This window comes from Mixophyes fleayi, chromosome 8 (assembly GCF_038048845.1).
Source record: "Mixophyes fleayi isolate aMixFle1 chromosome 8, aMixFle1.hap1, whole genome shotgun sequence".
NCBI lineage: Eukaryota > Metazoa > Chordata > Amphibia > Anura > Limnodynastidae > Mixophyes > Mixophyes fleayi.
Genome location: NC_134409.1, coordinates 72871373 through 72891096, shown reverse-complemented (window position 1 = coordinate 72891096; position 19724 = coordinate 72871373). Strand labels below are relative to the sequence as shown.

The window sequence follows — 19724 nt, the reverse complement described above, 5'->3', positions numbered from 1 at the left end:
CACCATTATGTGTAACCCTGTTTATAATGCCACCCTTGCTGTTAGACTACATTGTGCCTGAGTTTTTAGATGGTGGTATAAAAAGGAGTACTGTATATTGGACTACATTGGTGTCATGATGAAATAAAAATTTCTGCCAAATACCTGGCTGAATACATTTAACCTCAAGCATGCTTTTGAATACTTCAGCTGTTTGTGTATCTAGCACTGTGCAGGGTCAGGTGATCACTGTGGTAAATTGGCTTGAACACAATTTTACACATTACAAATATAGGAAACAATATTGTAAGCCATCTTGATGTCACATTCTGTACCTCTGCCATAGGGAAAACTCTGTAGAACATTTTTTTAATAGATGTCATTGAAGTAATCCAGCATCAATGCAAAACCATTAATTAGGTTTGGTATATTGTATACCAAATATGAATAGTCTATGACAAATATCAATATTGTGTTGAATTCTAGTGACCTTTCAGAGATGGAAAATTATTTCATACAGCCAACACCCAATGTTTAAATGATAAGTTAACCATTCTTTATCAACATATTACGTATTGCTGTACATTGAGGGAATCATAATAGAAATAAATAACACAATAATATGACATGTCAATGGTGTCCCTGTCCAAATGAGCTTACAGTCTAAGATGTTGTGAACAATGGATACATAAGATAATTAACAATTGTAACTGTAAGGCAGTCTGTGGTGTGTAGTTTTGAATAACTATTTCGATATATTATGAACAGCAGCCACTGAACTGTTCACTTCTGAGCTCATGTGCATACTAAGAAAGATGGCAGTTTGATATAAATTTCATGAGATACACTCCTAGCGTTTACCTCCAGAACTATAAAGTAGTCCACGTACGCTATACTGTCACTGTAGAAAAGTCAACAGTCGGCTACGGGAAACCATGATTGTACTTTACTATTTTCTCCACTGAACTTCCTTACTGCTCTTTTTCTGGAAAGTCTGTCTTGTGCTGCATGGGCACTTCTGCGGCGGCGGCTGCTCGGAGTTGCTGTGTGCCCTCTATTTTTATTTGGTCTTTAAAAGTTTTTGTATCATGCTTGCTGCTGGACACAGATCCAGGACACTTGTTCCTCTTTTTCGCAAAAGTTGGTGTTGGTAGCTGCTGTTACTAAGGAGGCCACACAGATCCCTAAGCAGGAACAGGGATGGCAACAGCAATAACAGCTGACCACAATATGACTGTTAAACTCATCGGGCCCTATAACTGCACTGATACTTTAACCATTTTATTCTTAATTTGTTGTAATTCTTTGAATATACTTTACTACTTTTTTACATGAATAAATGTAAAAACAGCTGTGTGCATGAAGATTTTGTAAAATATCTTTTACAATGTTAATTAGATTAGCTGTGAAAATACTGGGTTGATAAGTGACAGGATGTCATCCAAGTAGCAGTCCCGGGCACAGCAACTCTGCAGAACTCCACTGATCGCAGAGTGGAATCTCAATTAAAATCTATGTTTGTAGCAGCGGGTTCTTCCTTTAGACCAGGCCTGTCCAACCTGCGGCCCTCCAGGTGTTGTGAAACTACAAGCCCCAGCATGCTTTGCTGGTAGAGAACCAGTTGATAGCTGGAAGGGCATGCTGGGACTTGTAGTTTTACAACATCTGGAGGACTGCAGGTTGGACAGGCCTGCTTTAGACCCACATTTGCTTCAGCTTGGGTTGCTAGAGCCATGGAAGCATGAGCAGAAAAATTGGCAGAGGCCTTCCAGAACTCTGAATTACTTCCCCTAGGGAGGTGGATTCAGAATCTAAAAAATCCCTTGAAACCATTCACTTTTCAACAGCAGGTTTGTTCGGCCGTAGTTAGATAGTATGATTTCCCAGGCAACGGGTGTCAAAAGCACTTTTTTGCCGGTACACGCTAGTAGAGGCCAGGCCCCGCGTTTTAGCTCCTTCAGGTAGTCCTTTCGGGGGACCTCCTTTCCTAGGAGCCAGTCATTTAGGGGTAGACAACCGAATGCTAGAGGCTTCTCGGTCAGAGGTAGGTCCTCGTTTGCAGCTAGGCTTCAGGCCTCCAAGGCTCAGGAGAAGTCTGCGTCCCGACTGCCACTCTACTCTCCAGGAGGTGGCGGCAGTGGGGAGACGACTGTCTCTTTTTCAGGAACAGTGGGCAGCGTCATCTCAGGATTTTTGGATTCGGGGCATTATATCAAGGGGGTACATGATAGACCTGCTGGGTCCGGTACCACATCGTTTCTTTGTAACCCCACTACCAGGAGATCCACAAAGAAGACACGCGATATACAGGGTTGTCGCATCTCTTCTTTCGCAAAGAGTTATTTGCAGGGTCCCAGACAACCAGAAAGGAAAGGGTTTTTATTCAAATCGTTTTCTGGTCAGGAAACCGGACGGGTCCTTTCGACATATCTTAAACCTAAAGAACCTCAATGTGCACTTACGAGTGGACAAATTTCGGATGGAGCCCCTGAGGTCGGTAATAAACGGCTTAGAGAAAGATCAGTTTATGGCTTCCATAGACATAAAGGACGCATACCTCCACGTTTCCATTTGGAGCTGTCATCAGCCTCTCCTGAGATTCACAGTGGGGGCCTCCCACTATCCGTTTCGGGCTCTTCACTTCAGCCTCTCCACAGCTCCAAGGGTCTTCACGAAGGTCATGTTGGTGATGGTGGAGTGTCTTCACTTAAAGGGAGTTCAGGTCGTGCCCTACTTAGACTATCTGCTCATCAAATCCTCCTCAGAGATTTGCTTGCATCAGCAATTATCCCTCACCATAGCTTTCCTCCAGAGCCATGGATGGCTGATAAACTTAAAGAAATCCCAGGTGGTTCCCTGCCAACGCATGGTCTTCCTAGGACTAATCATGGACACCAGTAAGCAAAAGGTGTTCTTGCCTGCGGAGATCATTTCGATTCAGAGTATAACATCTCAGGTTTTGTCGTCTCCCAGTCCCTCAATTCATTTGTGCATGCGCCTGCTAGAAAAGATGGTGGCCTCCTTCGAGACTATCTCCTTCGGTCGGGCTCATTCATGATGCTTTCAGTGGGATCTGTTGACGAAATGGTCAGGATCCCACCTACATTTGGATCACCAGAAGATCTCGCTGTCTCCGGATGCGAGAGAATCGCTTCAGTGGTGGCTCATTCATGTTGGTGGGCAGGTCCTTTGCTCCGTGGTCATGGATCATAGCCACAACAGACGCCAGCCTAAAATGTTGGGGGCTGTAGTCCTGCATCTCCGGCTCCAGGGGCTTTGGTCACTTCAGGAATCGGCCCTATCCATCAACACGCTAGAGTTGAAAGCAATTCTTTTGGCTCTTCGGGGGGCCCAGACTCCTCTTCAGGGCCATCCAGTCCGACAATGCCACGGCTGTGGCATATGTCAACAGACGGGGAGGAACGAGGAGTGCAGCTGCAATGCGAGTAGCAGCTCCGATATTTCTTTGGGCGGAACAGTATGTTGCAGCAATCTCGACAGTGTCATTCCAGGAATAAAAAAATGGGAGGCAGATTATCTCAGTCGCAATGCGATGATGCCAGGGGAATGGTCCCTCCATCCGGAAGTATTTCAGTCTCTAGTTCAGAGGTGGGGTCTTCCGGATATAGATCTCATGGCCTCCAGACACAACAGAAAAGTTCCCAGGTTTTGCGCAAGGGACCCCTTGGCGGTAGCAGTGGACGTGATGACCATGTCATGGGATTTCAGGTTGGGATATCTTTTCCCCCGGATTCACATGCTTCCTCGAGTGCTGAGACGAGTGAGGCAGGGCGGTCTGCCGGTTAATAGCGCCCTCATGCGCCGCATTGTGTGGTACGCGGACATAATCTCCATGGTGGTAGGACAAGAACATCGTCTTCCGTCGCGAGACGATCTTCTTCTGCAAGGTCCCTTTCGTCACCAGAACTTACCTCAGCTCAGTTTAACGGCATGGCTGTTGAAGCCAGGCTCTGGAGGGCTAGGGGTTTCTCCCCCAGTGTAGTGAACACTCTAATGCGAGCTCGAAAGCCGGTTTCAGCTCGCATCTATCATCGTATTTGGCGAGCCTATATCAGATGGTGTGAATATAAATCCTGTCGCACGTCTTCTTTTCGTCTCCCTCGACTGTTTGCTTTTCTTCAGGATGGGCTGGAAGCGGGTCTCCGTTTAGGTTCATTAAGGGTTCAGGTATCGGCGCTTTCAGTTTTCCTTCACCTGAAGTTAGCGGATTTGCCAGACATCAAGACTTTTCTACAGGGAGTCTTACATATTCAGCCTCCCTACGTTCCGCCCACAGCACCATGGGATCTTAACCTGGTACTTGATATGCTTAAAGGGCCTCCTTTTGAGCCATTACTTGCGGCAGATTTTAGGTGTCTGACCTGGACTTTCTCTCGTATTTCTCTTAGCAATTGCATCTGCACGCAGCGTTTCAGAATTGGGAGCTCTGTCTTGCCGGGAACCATATCTGGTTTTCCACGAGGACAGAGCGGTATTAAGAACTCTCCCATCTTTTTGTTCCAAAAGTTGTTTTGGCATTCCATTTGAACCAGGAAATTGTATTTCCGGTCTTTTCAACGACTTCTCATTCTGATCAGCAGTCTATGGAAAAGTTAGATGTGGTTAGGGCTCTCCGTATTTATGTTAAGAGAACTTCCCAGATTAGGCGTACAGATTCTCTGTTTGTTTGTCCTTTTTGATTCTAATAGGAGGCTGGCCAGCCTCAAAACAGTGTATTGAAAGATGGATTACGGCAACCATTAAACAGGCTTACATAAGGGCTAACCGCCCTGTGTCAGAGAGACTTGCGGCCCATTCCACCAGATCGGTAGGGGCATAGTGGGCAGCGAGAAATGGGGCTTCTGCGGATCAGCTTTGCAGGGCAGCCACCTGGTCCTCTTTCCACACCTTTACAAAAATTCTATCAGTTTAATGTATTTGCGTCCGCGGATGCAAATTTAGCTCGTAGTGCTCTACAAGCGGGGCTTTCAGAGCGGTCCCACCCTTAGGGGACTACTTTAGAACGTCCCCATGGTAAGCCATGTCCCCCAGACTGGATGAAAGAGAAAAGAGGATTTTTGTACTTACATTAAATCCGTTTCTCTGATTCCGTCTGGGGGACACTGCGATCCCTCCCTTCTACTTTTCCTCTGTGTGCTCTTGGTTGATTGGCCTTTTCTCCTTGGGGCTTTTTAATTAACTGAGAGGAGGAGGCAGGGGGATTGTAGAGGGGAGGGGTCTGTCAGCAGTGCTAAAGTTAACTAGCTAGGTGCCAACTCCCGTGCTCCCCTCCACAACCCATGGTAAGCAGTGTCCCCCAGACGGAATTAGAGAAATTGCTTTAACGTAAGCTCAAAAATCCTCCTTTTTTTTTTTTTTTTTTTTTTTTAATCCACATTACTAGAATGTAGAAAAGGTTGAACATTAACTTCTTTTTTTTGTTGTTTTTGTTTTTTGTTTAATTTAACCTAAGTTTTAGAAACGTGCGCTATTTTTTTTTTTTTTTTTATCGCTCGTTATTAACCTTTTATTTAAACATTAACAGAATACGTATTTTATAACTCCTTGCATTATTGCACATCAGCTAGCAAGATATTTTACAGTTTACAGAAGAAAAAAAATAAAATAAAGTCCATTTTAAACTGTAATTAATCATTTTAGCATGGAGTAAATCCAAAAGTCCTATACTTGATACAACTTCGGTGCTTTTACAAAAGCAGGCTATGGGTGGTTATAGCTGATGGCAGTTTGCTTGCCTACTTCTGCTATATCCGCTTCATTGTAGATTTTTATTGTTTCCTTGCAGAAAGGGGTTACAATGTCAATAAAACACTAAAGGTGTGGTATATTTTTGTATTTGTTTATGTTGCTTGATTTGCCCATGTTGTATTAAAACTCATCTTCCTGACTGTATTTATTTTTGTTTTTGTTTTTGTTTTTTCATTCTTTCTTGATCAGTTTTTCCTTCACTATGTAAATGTCTGTCATGGTTTCTCAATGTTTCATTAGTTTTTATTAGGCGCCAGAGCACCAGACAGTAGAGAAAACAGGACATGCATAAACCAAGGACATACAAGGCAGACAAAAAAAAAGCAGACATAAAAACAAAGGGTATGAAGGACCCTGCTCATTAGAGAGCTTACATACTAAGTGGAAGAGGGCACAGCTGAAGCAAGAGGTGTGGCTTAGAGTGTAGATTGGGACAGCTGTGAGGGTGTATTAGTGTGAATCATCAGTTATAAGGTAAGCTTTAAAATAGATGGGTTTATAGAAAACATCTAAAGATTTGAAGGCTGTAGGAAAGTCTGATTGGGCGTGGTTGGGAATTCCATAAGCGGGGAGCAGCACAGGAGAAATCTTCTGATTGAAGACCTCTTCCGCATACAATTGTGGAAAGTAAATCTGTTGTTAATGTGTCTGATGAGAAGAAAATGTACACATACTTTTATTGACAGTCTAATTGTTAATGGAAATGGAAATTTTTGCTTGTCCCTATTTAGATATTGCGAAGGTGAGATACGCTTCAATTTGATGGCCATTGTATCGGATAGAAAGAAGATTTTTGAGAAGAAAATTGAAGAATTGCGAAAACAGCTTGCAGAGGTTAGTAGAAAGTGTGTATAGCACTAGGCTGTGAGATGAGGTTGAAAAAAATGCCAACAGTGAATTCCTTTTCTTCCTTTTCTTCAAAATATTCCATGGCAGCCATCACAATGTGTAGATTAGATTTCTAATTTTGTTAGAATGTTAAAGGGGAAGGGCTTAATAGTCTGGCAAATGTGCTAATGACTAAACACATATTTATGACCATTGCTGCTAACTGATTGCTGGAGCTAATAAAACCGAAGTTTTCCTGTTGTGTGTTGGTGGTTTGTTGTTTTTTTTTTTGGTTTTTTTTTAATATTTCACTACGTGATCACACTGTTACTGATTTTTAGTGGATGCACTGAATTGATTCTATGACCTACATATACTGTATGTAGTAATGCATACACCGCACTTTACATATCCATTTTGGTTCTGGTTCATTTATTTTACTTTATTTTTCACTTCATCCTAATTTTTATTTTGTTTTTTTGTTTTTTTTAATTTTAGTTACATTTATTTTTTAGTTATGCATATTATGGTGAAGATTGCAATATTTTTGTGCTCTTTTCTCGTGATATTGTAAGATTGTGTTTATAAAGAGCAGCATGAAAACATCCACATATATATCCTTACTGTCAACAAATTCCTCGCAAAGGTAGTTCAGGTTTAAACCAAGGAATACAATTCCTATTCTGTTATAAAGCCACAAGGCTACTATTTATATTATAAGCTTATGTAGCTTTATTTGAAAATGTTTTGTATTTGAATTATTTTAATTGTAAGTCTTGTACATAATATAAATCATTGTAAATTAAACTTGTTAATATATAAGCTTGTGTTTGTTTAGAGCATATATAATACAATACATTACATTCATTGCTTGTTTTAGTGTGTGTGTGTGTGTGTCAGCTGTTATGTTTAAGGGTGTGTGTGTATATGACCTTGTGGTGTAAGGGAGTATCTGAATACGTGTTGCCTATTGTGGAGGGTGTATGTACATGCTCTTTTGTATATAGTGTGTGTATGCAGGGGAGGTAGCTGTATGCAAACTTCCATTTTGGAATCCAAAAAAACACTACACACAAACTCAATTTCCACTTATATCTCACAACACTCACATTCATTAACAAAACCACATATTGTTACACTGTTTCATTCCAGCTAGCTCACATCATACACTCCAATTTATACCCTTTGTTCTCATATTATATTTATATTTAATTTCACTTATCCCACATGGAAACTTCACACTACAACAAAGAAGGCATTCTGTCCAATCATAGTGGTCATATTAACTTACAATGGCAGCCACCTTGGAAAGCATGGAAGGCTTAAATCCACCTCCATTTTATCTATTGTCTGCATAATCACAGCCTCAAGTAAACACATTTTATATCACATTGCCGCCATATTAACGCTCATCCTATGACCTTCATTTCTTCAGCAAACTGTTTATGAAAAACCGTTATTACCATTATATTTAATACAAACTCTGTCTCTGGGCAGCACGGTTAGCACGTCTGCCTGACGGCATGTGAGTTTGTATGTTCTCCTTCTCTGTGTTTGCTTGGGTTTACTCTGGGTGCTCCACTTTCCTCCCACGCTTCAAAAACATACTAGTAGATTAATTGGCTGCAATTAAATTGACCTTTATTCTCTCTTGGTCTGTGTATGTTAAGGAATTTAGACTGTAAACTCTAATGGGGCAGGGACTGATGTGAGTGAGTGCTCTGTACAGCTCTGCAGAATTACTGGTGCTATATAAATGGCATGACATAACCAAACGCCATTACTTCCAACAGTTTGTCATCACAAACTACCATCTATTCAAAGTACTGTAAACTAACTCCATTACAGATTGGTACAAACTCTCTAATCTCAGCCCTACTCAACATAAACGTATCAATATCCATTACAAAATCAACAAATTACAAGCTACCTGCATTCAAAATACCATAGAAACTCCATGAAATCCAGTTTCACATTCTAGCCATCTTGTAAATTTTAATCTCAACCATGTATAGAGACAAATTCTGCGATACTTTGATGCCTCCCATTCTATTACAAAATCCATAAATAAAATAACCAGCATGGATGAGAAAATGAGCTGTCATGGATTATTTTGAGGAAAAGGAACCAATAGCAAGATAAATATTTTCTTCAATGCCCCATGGTAGTCATCACGCTGTTTATTGAAAATTACGGAGAGTTGTCATTAATTTTCGTTACGGTTGTGGTGTTACTCTAAGCGAGTACAAAAAAAAGAATAACCCAAAAAATGGAAAGGGTGATATTAGTGAGCCCTAATCTCCTATTAGACTTTCTACAGATCAGTTTTTTGTTTTCTTCATACTCCAAGTAATAAAGTAAGGAGGGGATTTTTCCATACAAAATATTTTCATAGTAATTTTCTCTATCACCCTATTTGGGGGACTCTGCTACGATGGGGTAAAGTAATATCCATTGCTGTCCATAGCACCTCACCTTCTATACTCCTCCTGTTTGGCTTTCAGTTTGGTTTAGTGGCCCAGAATGGCAGCACATATTTTTTTGTTTGGTGCAATTGTGCAGCAATTTTTATTCATTATAAATTTTAATTTTTTAAGGATCTGAGCCGCTGCGGCAGTTCTGTGTGGCCGTGATCGTGGCTGTCAGATCTGCAGCACAGAGCATGGACAGCTATGCGCTGCTAGCAGTGGGGGATTGGTGGTGCAGAGGAGATGCCTCCACTGACATTCATCTCCCCCTGTGCAGCAATTGCCTCACTGCGCAATGGAGGAGTGACAGATGGTGAGTGTGACACAATGGATCGCCTATGCCACCCTGTCTGCTGTTGCCGGGGAAGCGGCTGGGCTTACTTTGCCACCGTTCCCTTTCGTTATCCCAAATTCACCCTCTTGCCGCAGTAGGAGGGGCTTACAAATGCTGCCACCACTGGACTCCTTGCCGGCATTCAGTTCCGGGTTTCTTCTGGGTAACGGACGCTGCGAGTGTACCCCGTTTCTGGTGTACCTGGGCTGGTACTCCTGACGTCTTGCTATGGATCAGGGTTGCTGTGGATGGATTCCCCCTGACCTATCACACTGACCAGAGCTGCAGGGTAGCAGGCAGAGCGGTGATACCGGAATAGCTGGGTCCAAACCTTAGACCCAAAATCTAATTCGTTCCTGGCTGTTACTAAGCTGTAGGTCACAGGATTTTCAGCATGGAAGATATTTTCAAGCAGGTCATTTGAAGCAAGTGATGTTTGTTTGCTCTTACACTGGTTAAAGGTACCAGTGATCGGTTCAGATGAAATCAGAAGAACAGTTTTTCAATACAAGCCAGTACTTTTTATACAGTTTGGTCACAGCCTCAAAGGGTAAGCCATCCGCCTTGAAGTCTGAGCTATTTTAGAATCAGAATGTTGTGTTTACACAAACATGGATTTACATGCATATCAAAGCTAGCAATATTTATGCTCATCTGTGATACTTTAAAAACCTTTCTGGGATTTCCTTATTTCAGAGCCAAGAAGTCTACTAGCAAGTCAAAAGGTCTAATTAACATGATTTTAGCATGAGTCCTTTCTTCCAACAGTTGCAGTCCCTAAATTTATTTATTTTTTTATTATAGAATCATCTGCTACAAGAGCTTTAACTTATGAGTGATTCATGAAAATTGTATTTGAGGCACTACACATCTGAGAGAATCAACAAAACAATATATATTTTTATTTTTTTTTCTAGTTTTTATTAGTTTAATACACTTTCCTTTTCAGGTTTGTTTGGAGACAAGACTTCACAGACGGGGCCTGCCCCCACTTCTGCACAGGTGTATAAACTTATGTGGAAAGACACTTCAATTGTGTTGAATAGGCCCACCTTTTACAGGGTTAGGTTTGGTTGGACTTTACTTAGGCAGGAACAGCCTCTTGGTCACTAATTTAAGCCCACCCAAACCTAACCTGACCCTGCGCCATTTGTGTCACATTTGAAAAAGCAGAGTGTTAATTATAGTAGAGTATCAGATTGGGAGAATGTGTGCTGGAAGCAGTGAGGAACAGCAATTTGGAGAAGGGGTGCTGGGAAGGAGAGACCCAGCAGAATGGGAGCAACACTCTACTCACAAGAAGAAGCCTCAGTCCCCGGCCAGACAGAGGAGAGAAGGCACAGCCAATGTGGCTGCTGCTGATCTCCACGGGACAGAGAAGCATGTGATGGGCTTCTCCAATCTGAGCTCAGCAAATGCTCCTGTCACCCCTCAGCATCGTCTCATGGGAAATATTTCCCCGACTCCCCAGTAGCCTAGCCAATGCCTGCTGTGGTGTTTAAATTGGTTTAAAGAAGTAAAGATGGAGGAATGTGACAGGTACCTCATTGTTTCAACCCATTCAAAAAGGCTAATCATCCTTCTAATAAGAAGGGTTTGAGAAGTGTGTTAGTATGTATGTGTAAATTATTTTCTGAAATGCCAAAATTTGCAAAAGTTCATGCCAGCTGCAGAAAACAACTTGGGACACTTCGAAAAGAGCAAGTTGGCCATTTTTCAGTTCCTCAAGATAAAGTAATGAGCTCCCACTTGCTGACATCAGAGGTTATGCAACTGCTGTCTTTGACAACAAATGGTGGCTTGCATTTATTCTGGATAAAGATGAAAACATCGATGACGTGTAAGTGACATACCTCCATCCAGCTGGTCCATCACCACCTTTTTCATACCAAAAGGAAAGCTGGATGTTTTATGGATTACTATGGTAGATGTTCTGTGTAAGGTGTATCTGTTAATTCGAACAGGTGGAATGCACACCCTTTCTAAAATGGAAATGCTAAAAACAAATGAAGCCTTCAGGCGGTTCCAACCCATCAAGTAGTACCATCCATCCGGAGCACAATCACCAACTGGTATTGATATGTAGTAAGCTTTCTTAAACTATGTGAAAGGCATAAAATTATCACAAATGTTTTAAATATTTCAATATTTAACATAGTGTCATTGTACATAATATTCATCAAAGGTATTTGTGACTGGATCACATATAAATAACTTATAGTATCAATTTATTTAAGGGAAATGGCGCAGGGCACTTTATTTATATAAATTGCCAATGCACTTATTTTTAATATTGTATATATTTTGATAGGAAATCGTTATTTCTGAGACCAGGGTAGAAACTCGTTTTTTTCTGTTTAACCTTGCTATAGGATATGCCTTATTTATGATGTATATATCTGATACAATAGGCCTTTGTGGATGGAGGTCTTTTGTGTATTGGGATGTGTTTTTTGTGTGGAAGTGTCAGTTTGGGATTTGTAAGGTTGCCAGTGGAAGCCTCCAATTAGGCATATGTGGAACGGAATCTGATAGCAGGAATTGCTAACAAAGTTTTGTGATGAAGTGTCATGCCTGCTCTGGCCAAAGCCCACACAGTAATGACCCCCTGCTGGGCCTTTGGCCAGAGTGAATTTCATAGATAAGTGCAAATTTTGTGTAAATAGAGCACATCCTGATGCTAAAAATAGCCTATGGATAAAAGACACTAGCTTGTATTTCAAATTTGTTCTTCTGATTTCAACATTTGACCTGATGACACTGGTACCTTCCATCAGTGTGTGAGCAAATAAACATCTTGCTTCAAGACCTGCTTGAAAACCTCTTCAATATTGCTGTATTCTTGTGATCTGCAGATTAGACCAAAAATCTAATCCGTTCGCCGGCTGTTCTGAGGTTTGGACCCAAGCTTTCTAGTACCACCACTCTGCCTGCTACCCATGCAGCCCTGGTCAGTGTGATAGGCCAGGGGGGGATCCATTCACAGCAACCCTGATCTATAGTGAGCGGTCAGGAGTACCAGCTCAGGTACACTAGCATCGAGGTACACTAGCAGCGTCCGTTACCCAGAAGAATCCCGGTTCTGGACACTGGCATAGGAGTCCAGTGGTGGCAGCCTTTGTAAGCCACACCTACTGCGGCTAGAGGGCGCATTTGGGATAATGAAAGGGAACGGTGGCAAAGTAACGCTAGCCGGTTCACAGCAACAACAGACAGGGTGGCATAGGCAGTCCATCCTGTCACAGGATTGTTTAAGGAGGTGAATTAAAAGTAATGAACAGGCCTACATAGTTCTCATTTTCATTATTTTAATGAACAGTCCAAAATGAAAGCTCTTGTAGCAGATGATCTCATCATGAGCCCAAAATAAAACTTTGGGGATTTATTAACAGTGTGAACAATTTTTGACACGTTTTTCAAAAATTTAAAAATAGGGCTTTTTGAGAATCAAAATTTTGCATTTGAAAATTTTACAATTTAATTTGAAACATGATGCTGTGTTAGATCATATGAAAGCCCATAAAGAGATTTAAAATGAGACCTTGCCCAACTCTCTAGCTCAATCAGGTAAGCTACAAATGCAATTTAAAAAAAACAAAAACCGTTAAAAGCAAGTTATTCGCAACTTTAAAGGCGTATAACTTCAAAACCAGTGCACATATCGGCCTAAGATATGGGGGTGTTCTTTACACCCATGATACCATTTATTGTACCAAATTTAAACTGTCAGCTTGAAACCCTGTGTTGGTTTTGATGTGGAATGACCTGGGGCTGTCCTTCAGGATACCTTCCAATCCAGTGCTGAACCCTGGGAGAAGGTGCTTCTCTCTCCCTGTTGGTCTCACTCCACTTGTGCAGACAACTGAACAGCATGGAGTTCCAGCACTCACATGTCCTTTCATCTGCAAGGTACCAGGTTGTGGGCTTGGTTTTCTGAGTGGTTAGTCTCTGATTTTTGTGCTTTAGGGATATATTGCAGGCTCACTTTGGTTTTCCCTGATTGTGTGCTGCTTCTGTCTTTTATTCTGTGTCCATCATTAGAGTAGATCCTTGAGAAATAAAGCTGGGGTGACTTCTGACTATGCTTACCTGTGCCGGAGGCAACCCTAAATTGCCTTGACAGCCAGGAACAGTCTCTTGGGTCAAAGGTCTAGCGACTTTGGTACAGGGCCTGGTTTTGATTTTGCCCTCTTTAGAGGTGATGTTGGAGTCCACTACTCTAATCTTCCTTGCATAAGTGCATAAGGGTGGAGGCGCCACCCTGGGATTGAGTCAGATTCTGTTCTTTCCAGGTTTAGGGCAATGTACTTTTTGGGTCGGATGTGGAGGACTCCTCCTCTGGCTGTCGGAGGGTGGAGGAATTGTTACTGGCTGTGCACCAGGTGTTGGACATGCGAAAGGTGGCATCCCTGAGACTGCAGAGCCTTCTCGGTTTAAATGGAGGTAGAAAAGCTTTCTTTTTACTCTCTTCCTAGCTGAAGGATTTGTTGGGTGAGGCTTGGAACTCTGCTGTTTGGGCAGTTCCAGGTGTCCTGTAGGCTGCAGTCCTGCTATTCTCTTCCCAGTGAGGATATTGCTAAATATAAAATGCATCCCAAGGTAGTCCCTTGTTGTGTGAGCTTGTCAAAGACAACTACCATTCCCAGTGCAGCCACACGATGATTTGGACCGTTGGGTTGAGGGTGTCCTTAAGTTCATTTTCGTGGCAGCAGCAGCCTTATTAAGGTCCACCTTTGTATCTTTTTGGGTAAGCAAAGCTGTGGAATGCTGGTCTGAGTAGCTTAGCTTGCAAGTTAGCATCTGGATTGCATCCTTTTGATAGATCAGATTCAGAGAGCTACGGACTATTTTGGGCCGTTGGAACTTATTGGGACATGGATTTCTGCCTCTGCGGTCTCAGCCCATTGGACTCTCTGGCTTAAGTCCTGGAATGCTGATGTGGAGTTTAAGAATCTTGTGCTACGTTCAAGAACTAACAGAACATTGCCATGACTCTTGTTCTCAAAAAGCAGCTGCAAACATTGCCGGAAGCAAAATGAGGCAAGACATGAGCAGCATGTGCCACTCCTCGCAATGTGATGGGACAGGTTGTCAGGGTTAACTAATGATATATTTGCCCAAATGCCCTGACAATCTTCTTTCGCAAGAAGTCTTCTCTATCGCACAGTTATTTGCCCAATTCAAAAACCATAAATGTTGACATTCCTGAACAGTATAGTAAATTGATTCTTCACGATTCAGTTGTGGATAATTCAGACAGAATTCTGGTTTTAGGTGATAGGGATCTTTATGCTGGAATTAAAAAAAAAAAAAAAAAAATACCATTTATTTAGATGGTACTTTGATAAGTGCCAAATATGTTTTACCAACTTTACACGTGACATGCCAAGGTCGGTAATACATATCCACCATGTATTCACATTATACTACAAAAAAGAACATGGATCCCTATAATAGAATGTTTGAAATAATGAAGCTATTGATTCCAGATCTGGAACCTCAAAAGGTTTTAGTCTATTTTGAGAAGGCTTGTATGAATGCAGTTAGGATTGCCTTTCCGTGGGCTGAGGTCAAAGTGTTTATTTTCATCTGTGTCAGTCTCATTAGGAAAATCCACAATGTTGTCTTGAAGACTGAATATGAAACTAATATGAACCTAAAAAGTAGAATGAAGTATCTTGCTGCATTAGCCTTTGTTCCAACCTATGATGTCAGAAGGGTTGCACATTTCCAGATGAAGACAGCTATAATGAGGTGCTCACGTACTTTTCTACATATATTGAGGATGCAGCAGGTAGAGATCCTTAGTTTTCTGTAGCAACATGGAATTATCATGATGCAGGCCTGGAACATTCGCCAAAAACTACAAATTGTTGTCATCGATTTCACAATGCTCTTAATTCCCGATTTCTCTGCAGTCATCCTCACGTGCGGTTTTTATATGATGGACTGCAGAGGGACTTGACTTGCCACAAATTAACACTAGCTAATGCATATGCAGGTTACCTAGAGGTGATATGAAGCACTCCATGACATTGTTACCACTTCTGTGCAGCAATATGAGCAGGTGAAAGATAAACTAAATTACAGAAGAATACTGGCAAATGTCATAAAAAATCTGTTTAAATTCTTTAATGTCGGGGCCCTCTGTGGGGCTACTCTCATTATGGGTTAAAAATGTATTATTAAATTGCTGTTTTCTATTTTTTTTTAATTTTTTTTTTATTTTTTTTTATCGATTTCCTTTACAAACATGCACACTCGAGCATTAAAGCTCTTTTCATACACAGGCCACTTTTGTCTAGCAGTCATTTAAGAGACTTGTATAGTAATTTTAAATGACTATTTGTGGGTATTTTTCTTGTGGGCATTTGTCTGTAGGGGTTTTATCCGTGAGCAATTTTCCTGTGGGGTTTTTCATGTGAACTTTTTTTCATAGAACCGTGAAAGCCATATGATGGGTGGCCAGAAACTTTTAGGCGAATACAAAGAACACCAGCTACCTTTGCGTTATACAGAAAATATAAACTTCAAAGCCTATTACAATTTTTTTTCCTCATGTTTTGAGAAATCATTGTGACACTTTGTACTTTTACAGAAAACTCATAAATTGTCTGAATTAACTGCTTTACAGAGAGACCACTGTACTCATGTCTTCTGGAATATTTACTAATGTTATGATTCTTATGTCATACTTCGATATGCAAATGGTAAATGTGTGTAAGGTTACTACCTGTATATTATGGTTGTCTCCGCGAGATGCCCAACAGAAGTTTATGGAAGGTAAAAGATTTTGGGCTATTTTAGGACAAACTGTAATTGATACCCAGGCTACATTTCTTCCCCCACACTAGCATATACTGTCCCCTTGTATGTCCCACCAGTGAAACCTGTTTAAATATTCTTTATGAGAAGGCAAATTTTCAGCTCTTATGACTGAATTTAATTTGTAGACTGCCTTGTCCCAGGCATATGGAGTATATAATATGTAAGTGTTTATTCTCTGTAAATTTTAGCACTTTTTTTTTTTTTCATTTTCTTAAACATGTGACAAGTTTTGACAAAGGAGATTTACCAGGGTGGGCTGGGGGTTTCCTCAATGGTCAGAGGTCGTGAAGTGGGCAGAGATTGTCTCTGGTAGTCTATAGTTAGTTATCCATGTTGGGTAGGTGATTCAGACTCTGACCTAGTAATCAATAAAGCGGCTAACACAAATCAAACTCTTGTCAGTGATTTCCTAGGCTGGAGTCTCAAAATTCTCCAAGGGGCAGGGCAGTCTCACTAGCTGACTGCTGACAAATGTAATAGGCAGTTCTCAGTCAAATCAGTGCTGTCTGCATCCAAGGGTCCACCACCGCCAATGCTGGAACATAGGTTTCAGGTGGGCCCCCTCTGGTATATCCTCCGCTCATCTTTTGGAGATAAGAATTGCTTTGGCACTCAGTTGGGAAGTCCCAACTAAATTATATTGTTGAAGTACCCTTTGGGGACGGGTGTCCCGATATGTGGTGATAGATGCTGGGTTCAGCGAGAGCTCTGCAGTGACGTGACTCCTGTCAATGGCAACTTAGCCATGCCACCATCTTTTATTTTCTTGATTGTATTTAATTTATTTTTGTATGTCATTGAATCTGGTCTGTTTTATTATATCCAGGTGGCCCTTACCTTTTTGTATATTAAATCTAAAATGTAAAGTTTTTTTGTCCTTGACTATACTAACAAATCTGTTTAAAAAACAAAACAAAAAAAAACTTTAGATTCACAATGGTTAACTCTTTGATTGCTGGTATGTGAATTGTTATCCCTTTTAACAAGCAAATGGCATATGGTGTGCCAATGTGTACAGAGGTCTTAACCCTTTGAATGCTGGTGTGTAAGTTGTCCACTAGCATAGTTGCATATTTGGTATATTTGTACTAGGGAACCTATTGCTCTGGTTAATAGGTAGTGGCATATCATAGGTGTGTGAGAACTGTTTGGGGCTGATTCAGCAAATCTAAAACCTGTGTGGTAAGTGCAAGATTGAATACTGGAATCCTGTATAGCCCTTATAAGTCAGGAACGCAGAAAGTGACCATTTGTTTCTGAATCGCTTTTTTTTTATGTTTCTGTTTAATGACAGGTAGAGCCAATGGAAACTGATCACTGCAACAGCCTTATAAGCTCAATACAGTCCGAAGTTACTAAATATCAACTCCTTCTGGAAGAAGAGAACCAAAAGAGTAAAAAATACAAGGTTCATTTTACATTTCTTTACTTTACTCCAGACAATCATATGCTTCAAAGACCACTTAATATATTTAGAGTAGTTTAGATTTTAAATTTTTGAACATTGTGGTTGTTCACTGTATTATTTACATGTTCTATTGCTCTCAATACCTTGAGAAAATGTGTTGATTTGTGTACAGAGGTTCATGTAATTCACCCCCTTCCAGCTCATGTATATTGCTGTTAGTAGAGCACACCGATCCTAGTGATACATAGAAGATTTATATTCATTGTCTAGCTGTGTACACTAGAACAAGGTGGGCTGGCTTCTGAATCAAACTGTATGTTTGCTCAATATGTCTGCTCCCATACATGATTTCAGTTTACAGTGAACTTATTAGTGCAGGCAATATGTGTGGTCCATGAGATTTCTAAACTCTTAATGCATTTCCGTTAAGTGGAAAATAAAAATAACAAGCACAGAGTACTTTCATGATCACATTGGGCTAGGAGTTGGCACTAAAATGCCCACAAATTGACACTTACTCTTCCCATGGCAAAAGGTCAGTAATATTATACTTTATTTTTTTTTAGAGAAGTAAATATATTTATTTTAAAGAACTATTAGAAGATTTTGTAAGGCACTGTAATAAGTATATGTTTACTGAATATCAATTCTACAGATGCATTTTTTATTTTTATTTTATTTTTTTTGTTCTGGCATTTTTATTTTGAAGCCCTGAAGCAGAATTTATTTTAGTTTTTATTCTAAAAAATCAATGTTAAAAAATCTTGAAGAAAAAGTGAAACATGCTGTTTGCATGAGTATTGAATCCCCGCACTTTTAGGTTTTTTTTAATAGAGCACCATTTTGCAGCAACAACTGATTTATATCTTCTAGATAAGTATGTTACAGCTTTGTACACTAAGTGTGATTTTGTCCCTATATTCCAGTCACATTTGGTCCAGGTTGTTAAGGCTAGTCTGAAGCTTCTGCATCCTGTCTAGCTTTAACAATAAATAGTGCCACAGCTTATCAATGGGACTGAGATCTGGGCTTTAACTGGTGCATTGTACCACTTTCATCTTCTTTATTTTTGAGTGACTCCATTGTGTTTGGGACCATTTTTTCCCCTCCCAAAATTCCGGTATTCTTCCCTGTTTCATTCTGGCAATAAAACCTAAAGTAATTAGAATTGTCAGTAAAGGATCAGATGGAACAATAAATGATCCTTTCAGGGTGGACTAAAGAGCGGAGTGTGGAAACTGAGTAAGCGGACTCAAACAGGAGACTAGAAAGTCCATATACACTGGAACCAATGCAGCATAGAAACAAAATACTGCTACTATGCTGGAATAACACAAAGGTGGATAAAAAGACAAGGGCAGATTAATTCCTGACTTAAACAGATTGTTTTTGAGGTGTGTGGGTAGTGTTGGATGCAGACCACACATCGCTTGGAAGCCTCTACTTTCTCTAATAAACAAAACAATAAACTATTTTTTGTCTAAATTATTTCAAGCCAAAATCAACCATGGCAGAAATTGTCTTGCATGTATAAAAATTGAAACCTGAATATTTATTCCTTCTTGTATCACTTATTGACTAAAATCACCAACATGGTAGCAGGCATGAAGGCAGTATGAGTTATCAAAAGCACGTTTAGTATTAAACAGTCTCTACTATGGAACTCAACTTTGTTAGAGAGTTCCATACATAAAGCTGTCATTACCCTCCGTTTATAAGCATCTGTGTTACGTTGGAGTGCTCTTGATCAAGTTTTATGCAACATCTCTCTAAGTGGAGAATTCCAGCAATTATAACCTAACAGTATTCGGGTACCGGATCGAATTTAGACTCCACTGTTTGTATACACAGACGTTCCTGTCCTCGGTATGTCCTCTGTCAACTTGTCCCCGTCACAGACGTATTTAATCTTATAGAGTTAGTACTTTCTCAAAACTTAGATTCCGTTGCCGCTGCCATATTTAAAGGCTGGCAGAAGGAGTTTACCCTCCTACTTAATTTTAATGTAGTTACATTAATTGCTGGTGAAAAATCTATTTTTCTGCGATACACCTTTATTAAAAACATGAACCAATTTTAAAACTATATACTTCTAAATCTTCATAACATA

At 40.5% G+C, this 19724-nt stretch overlaps 1 protein-coding gene across 3 annotated transcripts in view; it reads left to right on the top strand.

Annotated features, from left to right (window-relative positions):
* The window catches only part of UCHL5 (ubiquitin C-terminal hydrolase L5), a 117368-nt gene that overhangs the window by 71302 nt on the left and 26342 nt on the right, over positions 1-19724 (top strand). For all 3 annotated transcript variants that reach the window (XM_075182726.1, XM_075182728.1, XM_075182727.1), the window contains 2 exons: positions 6480-6582; positions 17501-17614. In XM_075182726.1, coding sequence (XP_075038827.1) covers positions 6480-6582; positions 17501-17614 — 217 coding nt within the window. The remainder of the gene's footprint in view (positions 1-6479; positions 6583-17500; positions 17615-19724) is intronic.